The 22883-nt window shown below is 41.1% G+C and overlaps 1 protein-coding gene across 4 annotated transcripts in view; it reads right to left on the minus strand.

The window, feature by feature from the left end:
- Positions 1-22883, minus strand: part of LOC147147315 (uncharacterized) — a 315327-nt gene that overhangs the window by 14005 nt on the left and 278439 nt on the right. For all 4 annotated transcript variants that reach the window (XR_015086958.1, XM_086031864.1, XM_086031863.1 and 1 more), the window contains one exon: positions 1092-1197. Coding sequence is in view for 3 of the 4 variants with exons in the window: in XM_086031864.1 (XP_085887990.1) it covers positions 1092-1197 (106 nt within the window). In the remaining variant the exon portion in view is untranslated. The remainder of the gene's footprint in view (positions 1-1091; positions 1198-22883) is intronic.

Here is a 22883-nt window from a genome sequence, read left to right on the forward strand (position 1 = left end):
TAATAGTGGCTGTTGAAATGTAAGTGGTTGTTCCTTACGCACCATTCCTCTACAAAGAATTGTACATCAATCTGTGGAAGAAAAAAATGCAGTGTCCTATTAGTTCATGTTTTACAAGTCATACTGATTACTGTGAAAGCGGCTCACAAAAACAAAGCTGGTCTTGGCTTCAGACTTTTGCACCGCACTGCAGATCAGACGAATGCAGTTTAATTCAACAGGCCTATAATTTGAAGGCTCCCAACATGGGGATTATGATGTTAAACTGTTATCTGAAAGAGTGAAGAAGCAGTCGCGATAACTGATGTGAAACAAAGGTGTGCCTCTAATCTCTCGCTTCTAATTGCAACAAAGAAGATGCACGGATCTGATGGTCGAATCAACATGGTGTAACATAATCCAATACGTACATAATCAAGACAATATAAAAGTGGCTGCAGCCGTATGCCATTCCATTGTCGAGGAAAAAACAATTAGGTTGGATTCACACCTCAACCGGAATCCTTGAAGGGACCGCAGATGGCTCAAACTAACAAAGAGGGTACACTGGAAAAAAATGCTGTGCATCATTTACTCAATTGTATTTCTTCAAGTAGTTGCATGAAATATCCATCCATCCATTATCTGCACCGCTTATCCTCACAAGGGTCGCGGGGAGTGCTGGATGCATGAAATATAATCATCTGAATCCAGATACATTTTTAAGTAGACTATACATCTTCTTAAAAAAATCTATCTGGATCCAGATTATTTTATTTTGTGAAACCACCTGATGAAATGTCAGGTAAATTCAACCCTTTTTTTCAGTGTAGATGCAATACACAAAATGTTTTTGTAAAGCACACTGTAGGTTACAGTTTGGGTTACAAAAAATGGTGTCTTATGAATTTTACAGTAAATTATTATATTTTAAAAAATTAAATCATACTAAATGTAACTGTGCTTTGCTGTTCTATTTGTTTTTATTTTGGTGCAACATGTCACAAGAAGAGAGTTGTGCAACTTTGGCATACTTATTTTTGCTAACATTTGATCTGGTGATGTTGAACGATTGTGGAGGTCTTTCATTGCAGGTCACATGTTGAGCTCACCTGTGACCGCTGCAGCGTCGCCGTCGCTGACTTCGGCAAGGTGGGAATAGCTGAGTAGGCATGGACTCGACATATTAAGGCATTGCTCCCAAAGTCCAAACTTTGCCTGCAAGCAAAAAAAAAAAAAAGCGTCAGTCCCAGGATTAACCCATTAAGGACGGGAGCGCATAACCGCGTTTCTACCACTAAAGCCGGGAGCGCAGGTTTTTTTTCGGTTTATCATTGCAATTCCCATATAAAAATATACTGTGTGGTTGGGCGGCAGTAGCTAATTTGTAAGGACTTGGGCTTTGGAACCAGAGTGAAATGGCAAATGGCAAATATTTGTAAGCAGCAACAAACGGGGAGCAGTATAGCAATGCTGTTGTGACATCACGATATACTGTACCTACAATAACCCTGCAAAAAAAAAAAAAAAAAAGCACCATTGCTTGCAGCTCATTTTGCTCCTGCAGAGATAAAGGGCTTTTCCACATGGCACTCACATGCACGTCGGCCTGCCTTGGCCTATGGTTGCAAGTGAACACGATATGTGTTGGTTGCCATGTGAGCATACCATGTTGTAAACTGCGTGTTGCTTGTTTCGAAACGTGTGCCACAGTAAGGATTTGCAGATGCATTGCAGAATATGATCCAATGTGGATGTGGCTGAATGTCAGTACATGTTGTCCCATCGGTGGTTACATACAATTATGGACGTGAGCAGTGCTGTGCTGTCCATACCTGAAGTCCAAGTTGTCATTTTGTGCATTTGTTTTTTTACGCTTGCCGATATGATCCGGCCGTGTGTGTGTTTGAGCGAATGGGCGCTGTCAGGTGCTGCTCCGCGCCGCGCCAGCTGCATCTGGAGCCATCTGTGTCGAGGCTCAGTGGGAGTTGAGCGGATGACTTTAATGTACTTGAACCCCAGACAGACCTTTCCCAGACAGTCGTCAGTGTGAATGCAAGACAACTGGGCTCAGTCGAGCTGAACCAGCGGATCTGGGTGGTGAGCAGAAGACAGACGCTTTGGTTACACTATAACCCCCAGTCAGACTCACTGGGGAACCTCTGGCAGCCAGATACACAAAGCATGGGAATCTGTTTCAATGATGCTATAATACTGTTTTGTTGTTTGATGTCAGAGGACACAGTCTACAATGTGTCTCTCCACTCTGACAAAGTTTGTGTCATCTAACGCAATGCAGTCTATAAACTCATATTGATACCTTGATTAAGTTGATGTTTCTTGTGGATGTGTAAACATAATTGCACAAAAATAACAGCTTGGAAAGACATTTTGTATTCTTTTTTCTTGCTTGGCCTTGGTTGCACCATTTCCAACTCCTCACCAAGGAAAGTTGGCATCGGCTCTGCAATACAACAGTATTTAAATTGTCAAAATGGGTCAAAAACTTTGTTTTAAATTTATTTTTAGATAGTTGATTGGAGGCCGCTGTAGTAAGAACCTACATTTACTCTGTTGCTTTTACTTAACGACAATTAATGTCAGCGTTAGGGATGGGCGAATACCGATACCAGTATTGGGTCGATACCAGCCTTATTTTGAAGTATGGTACTCATGGAGGCTGCCAATACTAGCCACCGATACTTAAGGCAAAAAATGAATAAATCAGACGTACTGCAATCAGCACTATACTGAGCCAGTTTGACACGTTGGAGAATCAACATCTGCGTAACAAAGAAAGGTATTTTTCATAATTTGTCAATGTATTAGAAGATATGTATATCAAAAGTACTAAAGGAATTGGTACTCTGTATTGGCGAGTACTCAAAAAAATGAATACTCGTACTGGTATCATTCTGAAAAAGAAAAAAAGTGGTATCAAACACCCCTAATCCGAGTAATTTTAATGCAACATACTTTTTTTTTTCCACTTTTAATCGAGTACAATACTTAAAGAAACAATACTTATTATTCCATTACATTGTGTTACATTCCACTTATATTTTGATATACGGGTATTTATCATTGCTTGTACAAACTATCTTGGTTCGTCAGAGAGACTTGTGTCACATGATACACACAATAGCAGGGAGGTAAAAGCAATCTGCAAAGTTTGCACAGCACTGAAGATAAAGCTGTAATTTGGCAAAACTCAAATTGTTTTTGTGTAATGAAACGGATGTCAGCATCTGTGATAAATGTGGGTGAATCCACCTGTTGAGGTTCAATATAATCCAATTATTTTTAATTAATAATTTCTGCGCTGGCTTGTGTGTGTAAACAAAGAAACTAAGATCAACAATTGTGGATGAGTTTACCACATTTTATGTTATTTTCTCTATTTTTATTATTAGTATTCTTAGTATTCTTTCTTGAAATTCAGATCCTGGTTATTTTCCACATTATTTTTGCTTATGCTTGTGAGACTCACATACAAAAGCACTCGTATGCAACTGTCAAAAATATCTCCTCTTATACTTTTGCTGCTTAACACGCACAAAAAGGAACAAGAATTCCGTGTGGAAATATTGTGCGTTTTCTACTAAAGTATCAAAGATGTGATCATGGATGGATACGTAATGATGTCAATTACTGTCCAATCAGATTGCCTTATTCTGCTCTTAGCACTGGGGAGCACAATTGCATGGCATTTGGAGATTGCTATGATATGCTGTGATTTATTAACCAGCGTTACAGTCCTCAATTTAATATTTATTTAACATTTCGGATTGGTGACAGCATCTCTGAACATTGAAATTGAATTTCGGAGTGAATTGCAATTGCAAGAGCTCACAAAAGCGTTACCAAACAGCAACAGGCACAACCGTTTACTACCACCACAAAGCAGTGGTCCAGTAATGATCTTGCAGAAACAATATGATTAGTGAAGCACAAAATCAATTAATGCAGCTGCAGAATCAATAGGTGTCTCTCAGCATATATGTCCTGCAGTTAATTAATAAACAATAAAGACATTAGGCAACAGAGCATCAGACTGTGGCAACGACTGTCATCAGTCATGACGTGTGTGCTGATGGCATCAGCAGGAAAGCGACGGGAAAACACTGACAGATATAAATGAGGGCCGAGTGAAATACTGAATACACCCACAGGCTAAGATGGTGTGACAATGTACACACACATCCAAGGGCGTGAGCGTGCATAAACTTACAAAAGCACTCATGCATGAGCTTGCCAATGCTTAGAAAACACAAACCGATATGGCGAAATCCTTTCAACTCTCTCCTATTTTTTGGGCCAAGCGTCTATAATATAAAAATGCAATTTTAAACAATTTCTAAAGATTTGGACTTGTTACTATTAATATGGAGCAAGCTCAGGGTCTGATGGGGCCTGAATTGTGTTGGAAAATGGTCCATAGTATCTACCAGCAATGTGTTTTGTTTTACACTGCAGTACCAATAAAGACTACTCTGTCCTAATCAATTTGAAATCCAGCCAACACTTTTCCTTCCTAATGTAATAAACATAAAACATTGAACAAAATGCTTATTATTGTTTATACTGGTGTAGAAATGCACTGTATCATCATATTTATTAGCATCTGTTTCTGATCACTACAGAATTTTACTCTTTTATGTAGCCAATCAAAATATTAGAAACACCTCTCAGTACGAAACAGTGCAGCTCTACAACACATTCGATTAGCATTGACCTCCACTTGCATTCCGTATATTGCCACTGTCCTGTGAAAAACACTTATGTCCAATTTTGGATATTGTTTTATTTTCACGTTAATGCGATGTCTGTAATGCGGAAACACCATTAACGTAAAAGTAGGAAAATTGACAAAAATGGACATAAGCTTTTCTCACAGGACAGCGACAATGTGCTATATTAGCTATCTAGGATTGATGCAATTAAGATAAATGGTGAAATGTTATTTTGTATGGATGCATGGACTGCCAATGTGGAGTAGACATTTTTGACGAGAAATAATGTAGCCTACTTGTAGACAAAATGTTAATAACAGGATTTTTTTCCCCCCCTTAATGCGATGGGGTATTGACTTGCGCATGTGCAAGAAAAGAAAAAAAAGCTATTAGCATTTAGCCTACATTATAATAATACCCCGTTGCATTATGGGAAAAAAATGCTGAATGGAAATCATGCACTGCAGACATAAATAATAAAAAATACTTGCAAAATTTAATACATTTAAATAAATTTGCCAGTCAAAAATGTTTACTCCACATTGTCAGTTCCATGCCCATGTTGGGTTTATAAATATTGTTTATAGACTAAGTTATATACTACCATTTTTGGAAAACAAGACAAAATATTTTTTTCACTAAGCACTTTTATATTTTTTATTGACTTTATAAAATGACTTTGGCTTGATTGCCAAACGGTTTAGGCTCACAATGTCCAAATGTTCTATCTGACAAAAAACTGAAAACAAAAGAGGAGAATACATTTTAGAAAATAATAAAAAAATAATGAAAAATAGAACATTTTAACTGAACACCTTTTCTACAGTGGTAATTGAAGCTTAGGAAAATAGATCTTTGTAAAGGCAGAAATTTTAGTAGAGCTCTTCCAATTGATTTTATCACTTCAGGTGTTCCTAATGAAGTGTCTGGTGAGTTTATCACGGTTGCGGTAAGAGATTTGCATGCACGCATTTAACAAATGTGTTTGTGGTCCCAAATGCCCGCTGAATTGCACACTCACTCATCACTGACAATAAGACAAACAACAACTCTATATTCTGTCTTTTAACCGCATAACCAAACTAAATACTTTTCTGATGTCCTTCTCTGTAACCACCACTAAGATAATTTAGTGAGAAATGTCATTTCTCTGCCACCCAGAGGAGTTTTCTTCTCCTTGTTGCCCTCATTATTTAAAGCTCATGTAAGAAAAGTTGCTCTGTCTATTCAGGTCTCAGACGGACTGAAATCTGTGACATAACTTTGAGCAGACAGCTGACCCGCTTGTCACACAGCTGACATTTGGAACATAACCCTGCACCACGGATGTATTTGTATTAGGTTTCAATAACCCCTGACGACAGCGATAACTGCCAGGAACTTTTTTTTTTTTTTTTACGGTGTAATCTGACTCGTGGTACATTCTTCCCTTAGATTCCTCCCTTCCCTTTTGCTGTGACACTGCTACCATATTTATTCTGACTGTGGCACACGCACTTGACATCATTCAAATTCTTTCTCACCTCAATCATGTGATACAGCGCCGGCCGACCGTCTTCTAGACTCAATAGTGGGGAAACAATGAGATTTCTATCCGTAACACTATTACCAGCTATAATAGAGTTAGAGTTGCTTCAGTGTATGTGGGTAAGGTAGCGGGGAACTTTATTAAGTTTATGACCTTTTGCTTTTCTACCTTATTCTACTACTACTGATACAAGACAGACTTCAAGCCCCAGAGAGAGGAAGTCTTCGGCTAAGAAAGGAAAAGTTCAATTGGTCCACTCATCAAAGTTATACATCAGTAACATACAAAGTGTTATCTTTCAGGACTCGGGACATTTGTTATTTCTTTTTTTCTCAAATGTTGACTGCGGTGGTTTTCAGTGTGGCACTGTGCAGCTGATTACAGGGAGAGTCTTAATCAGGTGGCGCAGTCTGCTCGGGGGCCCCTGGGGCTCGCCGTGTGCTACATCCTGTCAGACTGCACAGAGAAACAATCAATCATCAGGAGAGCTCTGAGACAGAGGAGGTTGGGAGGATGTGAGAGATGAAGAGAAAGGTGGTTAGAAAGGGGGGCAAAGGAGCACGGGGAGAGGAAGAGAGGGAGGAAATGGGGATTTAAGGTAAGTAGATGAGGAGAGACAGAAGGCTGACGACTGAAACTAACTCAGAGTTATAAAGCTGCTGGGGAGACTATTAAGAATTCAGCGAGTCAAGCGAGACAACAAACGGCGGCCATTTCAAAGCTCATAATAAGTAACTACGACACTTTTCAACCTTCACCTAAATGTTCCTTTTACCATCCTGGCAAGACATCTCGCTCACGGTCGCATTGTAAAAGAAATCTCTTTCGGCGGTTGGTTCAAACGACCCCGCGGATAAACAGAAGGAAAAAGAATCGAGAGTAGGGGAGCGGAGGGATTGAGGTGGGCCGGCGTTTTACACCGTCTGGGCTCTGTCTGAGGCCTGTGTAATGATGCGGCTCTTTAGAGAACGCCGAAAATGAAAGGCCAGAACAATCCTCCGTGACAGGTGGGATCCTTTATATCTAACCGAGTAGAGACAGCACAGAGCCAACGCGCACACACACACACACACACACGCACGCACGCACGCACGCACGCACGCACGGCAACGCACGCACGCACGCACACACAGACACATGAGTATACTTCTGGCTATTTGCATCGAAAAGGGCCATGCACAGACATAAACTACAGTGAATTCCACAAGGAGAATTTGCTGCTCTGTCCATGTGAAGAAGAGGAGTTAAAATGGACAAAGAACAGATCCCATAAAGGTGATTTATAGAATTTAAAAAGATGTGCTTTCTTGGCACACTATAAGGGATATTAAGTACTCGGGGGGAGGGATCGCACACAGATCCCCCACAAAACCTTTTAATCTTGATTCTGGAAAAATAGATCTTCAACTCCCCCAAAAATGGAGGACGTCTGTGGATATTTATGTGTGAGAGGAAGAGACAGCCTTAATGATATGAAAAGAAAACTGGAATCTGCTTCAGTACTGGAAGGGCCAAAAGCGGAGAGGGTTTGTCTTACCTCTTGGCCCATCCCCCACCAAGTGAAGACATTCTTGCCATCTGGCAAAAAAAGTACTAGGAGTGCAAAACCAACAACTAAAAGGGTATAAACAATATAAAGACAAGTGACACAAACAAGGATCAGGCAAAAATGGGGGGAAAAGTGAAGGGAGGGAAGGGAAATCCACATCTGACAAAAGGGGCTCAAGCATCATACATCAAGCACTTGTTACCTCTCTCGGCGCTTGTGATTGCACATGACTGCAAACAAGTCAGTGATAAAAATCTGAAGAAAGATGAGAGCGATCACGCCGACTTTAAAGACCATCAATCACGGCCCTGTAAGCTCCAATATTATTAGTTCAAGTAAAGCTGCACTCTTCCATTTTATGGACATCATAAAGGACTTTGGCGTAGGCGGGGGGCAGGAGGGAAGGAGATCCCCCAGTGTTTTAACTAGGACTGGGATGGATGTGTTTGGAAAAGCAAACTGGATGGATGGACAGCGCTAATACAGTAACCCTAAAAGAACACACCTCTGCGGGGGAAGGAATGTGTGAAGGGAGTGTAAGGTCCCACTTATGCAATGTAAGTAAAAATGTACAGTGAAAAGGACTTTGCTCTCCTATTTTTGCAAGTGTGGTATTCCAATGTCTGGCTGAGCATGTAAGGAAGTCTGACAACATGTAAAGACCTTGGGGCAAAACAAGAAAGAAGCTGTGTTACCTTCAAAGACGATAGGAATTTAGTAGGAATTGGCACTATTTCTGGGCTACTTAAAATAAAGCTTCATTTTAATGAGTGTGAACAAAACAATGCTTTCAAATTCTGGTATTTGGAGACATTTTCACGGCAAATATGTGCGGTGTGCCATATGTTTGTGAGTTGCGGCAGGACACAACTTTTTGTTGGATTCCCTCGCTTTTCTAGTTTAAATGTAAGACACTGGGGATCAGTTGCACCTGGGGATGTAAGAAAATCAATTTGAATTGGAAAATTTGTTTGAGTGCATCATATTGAACCGAATCAAAATCATTTAACTTTCAAATATATCGAGCTACATATTGAATTGTCTTTTATTGGAGGGATATATCATTGAAGGAAATGCCACATATACAGTACTGAAAAGTTTACTCATATGTGTGCAAAATGACAATTAGAATTCATTGTATCATAACCCTGACTAAGCCGTACCATTTTGAATTGAATCGTAACCCGTCTGAAATGAACAGAATAGAATTGTTCCACATAACGATCAAACCGTCCTTGGATCGTATCGCACCCAATGTATCACGAGACGTATCGAATTGTCTTTTATTGGAGGGATGCACAGCCTTGCACAACTTGCACCCAAGCTTAACCTATGCGAGCTACTCAAGACAGATGTGACTTACTGCAGTTAAGTAACATGTGCTGATTGGTTAAGGTAGTAAAACACACATAAAACTATTTTTGCATTTTTTTAGATGCCATGCATAGCAATATCAGTTCATACGGTTTACATGAAAATATGTATACTCAGGATGCATCCACAATTATTATTTGACTTTTTGAAACGCTGTATTGAACATGTCACAGCAGGAGTAGGCGATGGAAAATAAAATAAAAGTAAACAGGTCCTATTTTGAAATGTGCACGTTTTCAGCCTCGGGGACATTGTTGTGTAAATGATCAAGCAAAATGATTCAGTTTTTATCCTTACAATGGTTGACAATTGTCAAATAAACGTTCCCTGTGATGTCTGGAGTGACATTGATCAAATTAATTAACACTTGTTGTTTCCTCTCAAAGGAAATTCGGACCGTTTTCTGATTCATGTATCCCCCCCCCGCCCCCCCCCACAACTTTCTCCCTGCCTGCCCACCACTGAGGACATAAAGGCGAGCGTGAAGTCCATCACTGAGCGCTGAATAGCTGCCCTTTGTGCCTCTGAACGTCATTCACCAGCTGAAAGGACTCCAAGTGCTGCCATAGCACCTCTGTGCGCTGCTTGCTTTAAAAAAGCACATATGCCCACTGCGAAGCGGCTGAGAACCTTCACCCAGTTGAAACGCATATCAAAAATGAGCAACAACAACCTTATACGCCATTTAGGTTGTGAATTGTTCAGTCACTTTCGTTTGTGCCAAGGAAACCTGACAATTGTCACAGTTTCATTTGACCTTTTCTACATTTTCACCGGTGACAGGGGATGGCTGTTGAGAGTATGAACAACACAGCCATCCTTCACCTTGCGGTTCTCTATCAAGTCCCAGAGGCCTTCGCTTGGTTTGTTAGGCCTGACAGTGGCACACCAGTGAACAAAAGGACTGCAGGGTTTAGGGCAGCCCTGGAATGTCAGCGGGTTCACATTTCACATGCAGATGCGTGACCCCAGAGCCCTTTAGAGGGAAGGTGTGCTTTAACCTCACGAGAAGGAGGAGGAGAGGGGAAAGGGGGATCAAGAGGCACTTTAAGGGGAGCCTGAAATGGGGGGAGGGGTAAGAAATAAGTTTGCACTGCTCGCGTTTACTCCTCCGATGCTAAAGTTTCTCAGCGTGTCTCTGTAGCGCTCCCAAAGCGCCGCTGAATGGTGTTAAAGCTCACTTAAAGAATAGCATAATTGTCGATATCCAGAAAACCCGTCAGAGCTAGCGCCTTTATGTGTGGTCTGTGATGCGCCCCCACTCTTCCCCTACTTCCAAATACATAAAAGCATTAACTTTTTAAGTGCACACTTAGGGTTTTTCCCAAATGGTTGAAGAGGCACAATGGGAGGGGTTATGTAAGGCAAAAGAACTGTGAGCTCCACAAAAGAAACCAAAGTTACTGTCATATGCTCTCTGTAGGCCCAGCCAGGCACAATTTCAACTCAAGGGCTTCACACTCCTTTAACATATTCTCCTTCCCTCGCTCTTCTCCAAGCATGCTCTATCCTTGTTCTCTGGCTCCCACTTTACTTTGTTTCTGATAGCTCGAGCTTCAAAGGCAACAAGACCTTCTGCGAAAGCCTGAAAACTCCATGCACATTTGTTTGTTTTGACCCTGAAGCCCTTTCCTAAAGCTATGACGCTCCGGCTTATAAAATATGGAAGAGGATAGAAACCAATTCTGGTGCTGGCTTTTTTGTTTTATTTCTTTAATAGGGTGAATGAAATCACTGACAAGGAATGTAAAACAGAGTATTTTATTCAGATGAAAGTATCCCATTTAACTGCAAGATATTTTCAGACCCTCTTCTACCCTAACGTTTGAGGAAAAAAAATAAAAAATATATAAATTCCTGGGATTGAACGGCTGGACTGTGAAATGATAAATAATTGTCTATGGCAGTGAATGAGTTAAAATGTCACAACCAGTGCTGGTATTTTGGAATGTGAATGTGAATTCAGCAACTTTTGCTGCCAAGAGTTTGGTAACTGAATGGACTTTTTCTGAAAATCATTTCGCAAACCGATGAAAACTGTTATTTTGGCCTTTTGCCCATTTGGAAACCACTCATACACTTGTACACCACAGAAATTGTATTCAAAATATGTACTGTATATGCAGTTGTATCCACAAAGTGCCATCACCAACTACAATGGAGCCTCGGTTTTTGCCGCAGTTTTCATAAGATTGGGTTGTCGACAATTGAGTTTCACCCAAATTTTGTCACAGTTCTCGGTTTCCGTACGGTTTTCAAAAAAATGGTGTGCATCAAAGTCATTCACCTGCACCCACACAAAGCATTCCATGCGAATGCTTTTGTTTACTCCTGCATTTCTGCATATTTGTCAGCCAAATTTAAGAACGGTAAAATGTTGTCGGATTTTCCAACACTTCCTCACGTGAGTGAGTGAGTGAGCGTCACCCAGCGAATTCAGAACCTATTTTAGTGAATATTTTTGGGCATCTGGAACCGATTAATTGGATTTGCATTCTTTTCTAGAGAAGATATTGCTTTGGGAATTGAAATGCCAATCAACAGCAGCAAATGAATCATCTTTGGGCATTTAAGATAGTCATTTTGGTTCATAGTTTATATAATAATACAAGTCTTTATGATATACATGTATTATGTTGTTGTCACTAAAACGCCATTAGGGGCATTTTCTCTTTTATTTTGTGAGACATTACAGCCTACTGAGATTCATCTACTATATACCGTAGTATATTTATTGTAAATATACTCAAATTGTTAGCATGTGTGCTGCCAACACTGTGTGCGAGGATACTCTGCGTTTAGCAGTCCTGCCATCTAATAGTTGAGACATCTATAGCATCCACAGGAAGGCTAGGGGAGCAAGGGAGCAATCCATAGACCTGTGTAGCCATGGCAACTAAACAAGGAATAGGCTAGATGTCAGGCCAGCATGGCTAAATTACCCATTAGAGAAAGCAGGGAGGGGAGAAAGGGAATACTGGTCAGGGCACAAGAGGCTAATGGGGAGATAAGATGGCCAACATATAGATGACACACGTGCACTTACACACACTCCCACGCACGCACACACACGCATACACACACACACACACACACACACACACACACACACACACACACAGCAATGTGTGCTGTCACATGCACAGACTCATAAAAAGAAGCAGCAAAATAAAGCAGGTAATTTTTGTAAGCATACACTATATGCTGATGAGCAGTGCAACGAATCAAAACGTTGCACACAAGAATACAAAGGACGTAAAGTGAAGACAAAATGGTTTTAATAAAGACCCCCTCTTGGAGAGGTTGCTCATGAATGTGAGGAAGATGTATTTATAGGAAACCTCTTGCGAGATCATCTGCGCTCAGTCTCATAGTCATGCATGTGTGTGTGCATATGGTAGAAATATTGCATTATTGCCTCGTTCCTATATTGTGCTGCACAAGAGAAGACTTTATGCAGATAGGAGAAGGTAAAAGAACTACTGGCCCAGTAATTCGCACTCAAACACACTTTTAACCTAGACTACATGCTTAAAAGTTGCAATACATGCTCAAACTGAGCTCAAAGCCATGTGCAGGGATGTGCAACACATGCAGCAATCAGCCTTGCACAAACAGAGTCAAGCAGTCGGGCTCCTCCTGACTTTAATGCTGCACATTCATTTGCATGCGCCATAATTAGCGTCAGGCACACAGAGGCTGGTCCTGGGGGAGCGCTGTGATAACCGCTTCCCCTTCTATTAGGGCACTCATTCCAAGAGTGTCAGACATTGCACATCTTCATTGTGGGGCCCGCAGCACAGCAGCAGAGTAGCTACTGTTGAAGCAGCCAAGACGATGGGGACAAGGAGGCAGCGGGGAAGGTTCGACGGAGACTCAATGGGAAGAAAGAACACGAGGGGTGAAAGAAAAAGACAAATGTGGCCGAAAGACAAATAAAAGAGGACAAAGGGAGCTGCGCATGGCAAAGGTGGCTGCATATTGTGCAGCAGATGGAAAGAAGGACAGTCTGGACGGCGGTAATGAATGCAGTTATTAAATTGTTTTAGCTGCAAAGAGGTCTATTCTTACGCTATTATAAAGGAAACAATTTATCCCCACTGATCAGCCCTGTCTGCTTTCTCCTCGCTCTCTTTGATCTGCCAGCATATTGCCTTGATGTGTCCCATTCAATAGCGAATCTGGGGCAATTTTAATGCTTTTGTACCTCGCCACCGCTCCACTTCTCCCTCCCTGTTTAAAAATAGCTGTTAATTATAAGTGCAGTTTAAATGTCTCTAGTGACCCAGAAATGCAGGTTGGAGCCAGAAGAAGGGCCCGACCGAGCTTCTCCAAGTTTCACAAGTCTGAGACGCTATTCTTTTTTTCCGCCCTTCGCCATGCATTCTTCAAGCTCGCCGTTCACCCCCACCGCCATCCCACCAAAATCCTTTGTCTTCTCCTTTCTCCCCTCCTCCTATGATTCTACTTCTCCATCGCCTTAGTGCTCCTGCACTTTTCTTTATCTCCATCTCTTCCTCCTCTGTTGAGCTAGTTGAGAGTGAGCAGGGCTAGATGATGAGGGATTTGCCACTTTCTCTCCAACACACCAGAGAACTGCAGCAAGACATCGGAGACCACGACTGGGAAACCGCTGCAGTCTGCACATTGTGCGCGCGCGTGTCTTTGTATCTCCCTCCTCAACTTCTTCTTCTCATGGAGCCACAGGAGTGGGATGTTGAAAGGAAAGGCGTGTGAAGGTGTGCTAGGTAGCGTGGTACGATGCAGAGGCGCTGGTATACCTTTGGGGGAAGAGAAAGGACTGTGCGGGGACCCGAGGTGTGTACCTGGGGGGTGGGTGGCTGTCGGGGGGTGGGGGGCAGTGTTATAAATAAAGCATTAGCCTCTTGAAGGGAACAAAGATGTGAGGGGCTGTCTCTGCAGCTCTCTTTCTCCCCACTAACTCTAACTAACAGTTAACCCGCAGGCATGTACATGTACTCCTTTCATCTCTGAGGGGGTACATGTAACACTACAAAAAAGAGGAAAACTATGGGACTTTCTTTTGTCAAAACCTGGGCATTTTCTCTCTACTTGCTGTGATGCTGAACGGATGATAATATGAAATTGCTGTGCAAAGCACAAATCTAATTTTTCCTTTTTTTTTTCAGTAAAAAAAAAAAAAAAAGATAATTAATAGGTCAGCAAGACACACCACAACCTGCTCTTTTATACCCAGTTAAAACAAACAAAAACATATCACTCAGTTGAGTTCTCACCTATAAGTCAATATTATTTCACTGTAAACAATATAAACTCTTTTGTAAACACTCATGATGTACAAGGAATACATGAACAAAGCAACACATTTTGAGCACTTGTCCCCTTTGTATTCTCATCACAAACCACCTCAGGATTTGTTTAGAATTTGACCCAGAGCAATTTAAGGTTGATTCAGGGTACACTGAAGTTTGATTGCTGTGCTTGGATCTGACCACATAAACCCCACCAAGGGGAAAACAATCAAGAGTTTGACAAAACGTACTTAAATGGTAAGTCAACCCAAACATTTTTTTTCAAGAATATGTTTAATGCAAGCCCACTAGTTGAAAAAAGGCATTCTGATTAATATTGCTTTTGTGGAATATGAGTTAAGCAGTAAAATCCACCCCTTTTTAGCTATCTCAGGGGCGGCCATTTTGTCACTTCTGTCGACTGAAAATGACATCACAACTGCCTCAGGGCTCGGGTAACGACCAATCACGGCTCACTTGTTTTCTGAAGCTGAGCCGTGATTGGTCGTTACCTGAGCCTTGAGCAGTTGTGATGTCATTTTCAGTCGACATAAGTGACAAAATGGCCGCCCCTGAGATAGCTAAAAAGGGGTGGATTTTACTGCTTAACTCATATTCCACAAAAGCAATATTAATCAGAATGCCGGGTTTCAACTAGTGGGCCTGCTGGGAACATATTCTTGAAAAAAATACGTTTGGGTTGATTTCCAATCTAAGGTTGCTCGCGTAATAGACGCCCAACTCACTACATGCTCAACTTTTTGACTAGTGAGAGTGCTTCTCGTGTGCTCATGCAAGGTACGATTCCCTGGCACCAGCTCAGTTGCAAGAGGTGAGCTTGAGCACATCACTGTTGTTCACGCACACGCATATCCTCACGTGCGATATAGATGTGCCGTATAATTAATGCAATCATACCTCCCACCTGTTAATAATGGTAAACCACAGAATAAGGAAAGAAATGCCGTGTCGTATTATGAAGTGATTGTGTACATAAACATGCTGATGTGCCGACAGAACATGCCCAGTGGGCGTATGATAACTTCATTAATCCTAACAAGGAAACTACTCCACTTCCTTAAAATGTGAGTAGTTTTTCATTAATTTATCAAAGCACAATTTAGGAACATGCAATTTTGTGCTTTGCTATCAAAAGTGGCGGTGGAAGGGGGGGATCTTAGGTTTATAATATGATTTTTATCTGCACTGCAACTAGTGCACTTCACCAACCCTACATAAAGTTTTGTGGATATCAGTAATAGACTTTGCAAATAAACAAATCACCCATAATGCTGTGTGTCCGCTCATGCGACGTATAGCTATGCCCCTTGTTGTGGCTTGGCAATAAAAAGGTGCACAATGAGATGTGCTGACAAAGCGCTGAGTGGGGTTTGACTCGCTGATGGCAACCGGGCACAAGGTGCATAAATGACAACAATGTATTGCTTAGTTCATGGGTATGGCCGCATTGGCAGAGCTCATAAAAAGAGTGCTAATGCTATTCGCAGAGCTAGAAAGAGTGCGAGAGCGAGAGCGAGAGCGAGAGCGAGAGAGAGAGAGACAGAGAGAGAGAGAGAGAGAGAACGAGGTAGAGAACGAGGTAGAGAGTAAATAAAGTGCCATCAAGTGACTATTTGGGCTCCATTTTCAGGCATCACTATTAAATGAAGGATTCACACAGTATCTTAAAAGGTTCACAGAACTCCGCTCGACATGTTCAGTTGTGTCATAGATCAAGCTGCATTTGCTACACAGTGTGCGTCAGAAAGGTTCCAGGACTGGTGTCACAAAAGATATTTCAAATCTAAGCTACACTTTCCCTCTTTACCTTGGAAGTTATCCCCGTGGAGTCGAACACACTTTCTCAGCCTTCTCTGCCACACCTCATGCAATCCTGGAAGGAATCTTCTCGGATCTTTTGCAGCTCAGTCGTCACGACTATCTTGATGTCTTCCACGTCTTCAGAAGGCTTCCCCTTGCAGGGGCATTGCTACGCGGAGCATCGCTCTCCGGCCACCACACTGGCTACTCCGCATCAAGGGTAAGATTTTGAAAAACGGGAGTCTGTGATGCAGATAATTACCTCTGCCTACTGCCGTTTCCACACGGTCGCATTACACCGAGGCCCTTAGAGGCTTTGCCACCATACAGTCAGGTTGGCCATCTATCTAAATAAATGTTGATATGGAGCTACATGCACAATATCAAACAATATTTCCTAACAGTGAAGTAACACAATACACATGGCTGAGAAGTCATATTTTATCATCCAACGTTGCTCTGGCTACACAATCACAACACAAGTAGGAACAAATCTAACTAAGTCTAAATCTAACTAATCTATCTAAGTAAAAAGCAACGTGTGAAGATTTAAGAGATTGTTGTATCATTGTGCTTCTAAAATATGTTTTAGAATGACTCTTGATCAGCAATATACAAAATGGCTCTGACAGTTGGTGCCAACTGATCAGTCTGATTGGCTGTTAGCTAGTGAATCTGTTCATGAGAAGTACGGTATTTGATTGTACAAAGCAAAGAAAAAGGCATTAGATTAGTAAATAAACTAAGATCACCCTGGGCACCCCACCAAAAGATGTCTTCTGCCCCTGCCTTCTTGATGACCACCTTGAGCTCATAAAAAATGAGCCAAGTTTGGGAAGTAGGGATATTGGTCCAGCCAATGGTCTTCTTGGACAGGAACTGTCGGATGCTTAGGGTATTGTGAGAAGGGTTGTTGTCATGGTGAACAGCCACGAGCTGCTCTGCCACAAATGTCGCCTTTTTTCGGGCATTGAACGAAGCAAACGTCGCAGAATCTCTTTGTAAACATGCTGGTTAATCATTAGAGGCTAAAACTTGTAGTTTGAGCCTGTAACCTATCTTTTGAGACAAGTCCTGGAACTTATCTGATGAGTGTGTATGCTACAGTCTCTTTGAAAATACTGTATTTTAAATCAATTGAGATCTAAAAGTAATTTAGCTGGAACATTTTTAATCCAGGTAAAAAAAATAAAAAAAAATCAACAAAAAGAAACCTTTTGCATTTTATAAATTTACGGCACAGATTATATTGTGTGTCAAGCTAAACAATCACAAGTTCATGAACAACTTTGTTCAGAAACACACATTCTGGCTTGCCAGCCAAATGTTGGTGACCTCAAAGTAAAACTAATGGCAAAAGTGAAAGAAATTAGATGACTTTGTGATAATGGGGGTATGAGATAAGAGTTAATGACCTTGATAAGAGACCAGGGACATGGACGGCCTGAGGAGAAGACGTGAAGCGTTGCCGTGACAGCAATGGGCTGGTGACAAGTTGAGATGAAGCGGCCGCACTTCTTGGCTGGTGTTACACATTCGCGCTGTTGTTTGCCACAGGAACCAAGGGGTATTCTAGTATGCGTGTGTATGTGTGTGTACTGAGCGAGGTACGAAAGCGCCCCAGCTGAGGCCTTGCATGGTGACAGCGGCAGATAGGAATCTAATGAGATAAGGAATGTATGCAAATGAACCTGGCCACAGTTCACCCTAATCAGCTTAACGCCCAGATAGATATCAGCTTTCTGTCACACGCGTAGTTTCACACACAGAATTTAAAACAATCAGCGCTGGATTTTTCATGCCACGTATAAATACAAAGCACATCAAGTGAACTATTCATAGACACGGATTATGAAATCAAAATATTGGACATGGATATACGTACAATACATTTTCTTCATGATTCCAGACATCTAACACAATAGCTTGATGGTGTGTATGGAATGTAAAAGATAAACACAACGGACCAGAAGAACCTTATTTGTAATGTGGCCATTTTTATGACCTTTGCAAAGTTATGGAAATTTACATCACTTTCTGTGATATAATGCAGTGGTCCCAAACCACCGAGCTGCGGCGGGCCGTACGGATGAAAGAATTAAAAAAAAAACAACAACAAAAAAACGTACAGTACTTCCGGTTTATTTATGGATAATAAATAAATCCAAGGCTGGAAATTATTTTATTTTTAAAAGTGACCAGATTCTCTCCGTTAAATCCGTCTATGACTGACTCTTGACACATGTATAGATGCTAATATTACAACGCCAATATTAAACCCACGAGCTAGCAAAATGAGTAAAAAAAAAGATATATTGTGAAAGTTTCTTTGCAATGAGGCAAAGACCCAGTCAGGTTTCAACACAAGAGCCTATGCCCAAGAAGAAAAGAAAGGTGAATTTCACAGACAATACCAGGAGAATTACTTAAAATATGGATTCATCATGACGGGTGATTCCCACACACCAATCCCGCTCTGCACAAAATGCAGCAAGCAGTTTCTCCAACGAATCAATGAAGTCTTCAAAACTGATTCGTCAATAAATGTTAGTGCCTTGAGAGTGTAATACTTGGGGGCTAACCACGCATTGCTAAGGCTAAAAAGTCATTCAATATTGGTGAAGAATTGATCCTTCCCACGACTATGTTGTTACCCTTGTTATGGTGTTGGTTTTGCTAATAAAGGTACATAAAAAAAAGCACGATGGATTCAATCTACAAATATGTCAATAGGTACCATTTAGCTGCTAACATGATATTTGAAATTTCAAACATGTTCTCCGATTCCGCTTTGTCCTCTTAGGTTGAAGACAAGCACAAAAATGCAGACAATGGTTGGAAACAGAGAGCACCTTGCTCTAACTATTTTGGTTGATTGTGGTGTGTTGGCGCTCATCTTTTCTGGCTCATGTCCCACATAGCATTCATCTAATGAAAACCTGGCTGACTGGCATGCTGGCTGTCTCGTCACATATCATTGCCAAAGGTTCCTCTTCCCCGCATCAAAGTCATTCTGCTCTGATGTAGCTTTTATCAATGGCCAAAAGAAAGCAAATAACTTCACTTAAAATTAGAAAGGATACACAAGACCAAAAGATAAAGCGAGGCCGATTATATTTTAGGGAACTTATTATGGTAACAACCTGACAAAGTATGTTTATGTTTATGTTTATATATATATATATATATATATATATATATATATATATATATATATATATATATATATATATATATATATATATATATATATACATATATATATATATATATATACATACACACACGCATACATACACAATGGTAGTTATTGTTCATGAATGTCAAGTATTGCATTTAATGAAAGTGTTATGTCATTCCCCAACTCTCTGACTCGACACTTAAGTCAGCACAGATGAATTCCACAATGAGGATGATTTTCACCCAGTTCCTGCCCTGCCTCACCCTCTTTGGCTACCCCCTATGGCTCTCACCCCCGTCTCACCCCTCTCAATCTCATCCCTCTCTCATCTCGCTCTCTCATCACTTGTTCATAACTTCATAGCAGTTGGAGGCAGAGTCACAGCTCCCATCAAAGAGACCAAGACTTGATATTTTTAGGCAAGGACTCGCTTTGAGCTGTCGCTCCACTGAGAATAAACCCTGTCCAAACATGAATGCCTTGTTACACAGAAGAGTGCGCGAGATAAACCTTCCCCTCAAGGGGGTTAGCTGCACCATGACTGCGCAGAAACTGTACGCAGGCTGGAGACGCCAACACCTTCACTGCCCCCTTGCTGTCCTCTGGATGTGTGTCAACACAGTGAGCAGATTGGGTATGGGCACATGCCACGGTATTCTGGGAAAGGCTCCAAAGAACATATTTGTTGAATAGGGAGGAAAGCGGAAATGGCCTGGCGAGTACAGGGAGGCATGGCTATAAATGTTGGGTGATGCAAGGGTGAGACATGAGGTGGTGAGTTGAGTCGCTAGGTGAAGCTGAGGTTGAGGGTGGGGAATGGGGGAGTGACTCCTGTGTCAGGACTGAGTCATCACTTTGGAAAAGTGGATACTGTCCCAACTGATTAGTATGAGTTACCATGCTGGTGTCTGGAACTCAGACAGCCTGCTGCAAAGATCTTTAACCTTGAAGGTTGACGGGATGAGGTTATGAGCACATGAAGCCAAGGAAGATTTGTAAGGCAAGCTCTTTTTTGCTCTCTGGATCAATCTAGAGAGTGTAGCTGAAGTAAAACATCAGGTTGGATGAACACAATTTCTAAATGTCTCATCAACCGGTACAGTGTCAGACAATTTAAATTGAAAACACGTGACAGGTTTAGTTCAGTGAAAACAAACTGAATATCAAGCTGTTTTCCAATAGGGCATTCTTAAAAAAAAAAACCAAAAAACAATTAAGAACAGCCAACAACTAAAGCCTGATGGACAGAAACCGCTTTAAATGTGCAAATTAACCCTGGTGCAGTTTAGCAAAAAAGTGTATGCAAACTTATCACAGTTAAAATGACAACACAAAAGATCAGAAAATTACAGTTAGTTCTGAACCACCTTCTTAATAATTCATCAAGAAACTCTACATCCATCTGAAGAGGAAATAAGAACATTTTAAACATATATCAAAAGGTGAAATCAGAGGGCTATAGTGAAAATAGAACTCTAAATACAGAAAATTTAGCTTTTTTTTTTAAACCTAAATGTCATGTCTAAATGCATCTTTAGAATAAACGTGTGTCGTCCACTATATCCACTTATTGAAATCGTGTAGTGTCTCTGTACAAGTGGTTGTGTTCTATGTTATGGGGTTGACCTGTGACATGCCATAGTCCAATGTCAGGAGTTTTGCAGTGCCAGTGATATTTCACACACCTTGTGGAAAATGAGTCACTTTGGAATGAAACATGTCACATTTGAAAGTAAAGACTTTGATAGGAAGTATTTGCTTTATTGTTCCACCCCAAAAAAAAATAACATTATGTCTATAAATGTTTGCCGTTTGCAGAAAATTTGTTTGTATGACCAATCCACCAGAAATCAGTTGAAGTAATCTTGAATGTCAGATATTACCCTGTTGCTCCTGACACTGTATTATTGTAAATCTACCCATGTGGAACTATATAAAATGGCCCCTACCAAGGTTTCCTATTCCAACATTCTATTCTCAATCAAAGACCTAAAGACAAACAGGCCCTGGACCTGTTACGGGTCCTAAACCCAAGTATGAGAAAGGCTGATCCAAAATATAATTGAAACAATGTGGAAGTGAAATATCAAATCAACTTTGAAGTAAAGTTTGACTTCATATTGTTCAAACAACTGTCAAGTCACACTGTGGTCATTTGGTCATTTGGAAGTGGAGAGGGTTTCTTCCATAGCCCACACTGTGACCTCTAAAGATGGCGGGGAGTGGGGGTGGAGGGATTGGGGGGGGACGAACCTACTTGCCAAATACCATCATGTGAAAAGTATGCTTAACTTCATACTTCCTCATGGTGCTGCTGTTATATTCTGAAAGTGACGTGCATTCAAGCACCTTGTAAGGTCAGAGAAGCATCATCAAACAAGCTGCGGGATCACTCTTTCTTTAGCTGTGCTTCGTCCTCTTCTGTCACACGCATGCACACTTCTTTAACAAAACACAAACACTTCTTTCACAAAACAAATACATAAAAACATAAACAGAAGCCATAAACAGCATCAGAAAATGGCACGTTGGCACGCAGTGGCTTTAAAAACACGCATGCCACATAACATGCATGAACCTAGTCTGTGCACGAGCTGGCATGTGGAGGTCATCCGTCGCACATAAACTGGAAGCGGCACCTTCATGTAAATTCTTCCCCCTTGACAACTGAGCTTTCTCATAAGCTCCAGTAGTCAGCTGGTTACTGCATTCTCCGAGGGGCAGGCATGACATTATGTTAATTTAGGTGGGGACTCTGAAGTGTGTGCAGTGATTGTGTGTAAATGTGTGATGCGTGTGTCTTAAAGGTAATGATGTGTGTCAATGGGAGAAAAAAAAATCATTTTCTGCCCATATCATAAAATACACACTTAACTGCATGAATTGTGCTGAAAGGCATAACTTTATTTGCATGTGTTTCTCCTTGCTAATGTGTGCATGTCTTTTATCCATCTACATCAATCTCCTCCCCAATGAGAGACTACAAATAGACGTGCAAAGAGACCCAATCCCTGTTGTATGCTTGTCTAGGGAGGTGGATTATAACAAAATGGACAGCTTCATGCCACAGGGCTGGTCTTGATACCACTATAAGCTTGGTATTTCCTGCCCGATGGGAGCAATAATTAAGAGGGTGCTCGGCGGCCACAGAGCCTGACTCCCGGCGACCTTTATTAGGCTTTTGCTCAGCTTGGAAACAAGAGGCTATTGTAGGAAAAATAACATTATGCAGCCTGACACAGGAAAAAAACAACACATTCTTGTGATTTGAAAGAAATTTGTTATATTACAGTAAAAGTGTCAAAGTTGTAATCCGGTAGACTACTTCTGAGTTACTTTCATCAAAACAACTGCAGAAAGTAAATTGATGGCCTTCATCAAAATGAGAAATTATTACATTTGTTTTAATAGGCCTGCTTATCATTGAGATTGTGCACTTTTTCAC

This window comes from Filicampus tigris, chromosome 5 (genome assembly GCF_054856515.1).
Source record: "Filicampus tigris isolate MCC_2025a chromosome 5, RoL_Ftig_1.0, whole genome shotgun sequence".
Classification (NCBI taxonomy): domain Eukaryota; kingdom Metazoa; phylum Chordata; class Actinopteri; order Syngnathiformes; family Syngnathidae; genus Filicampus; species Filicampus tigris.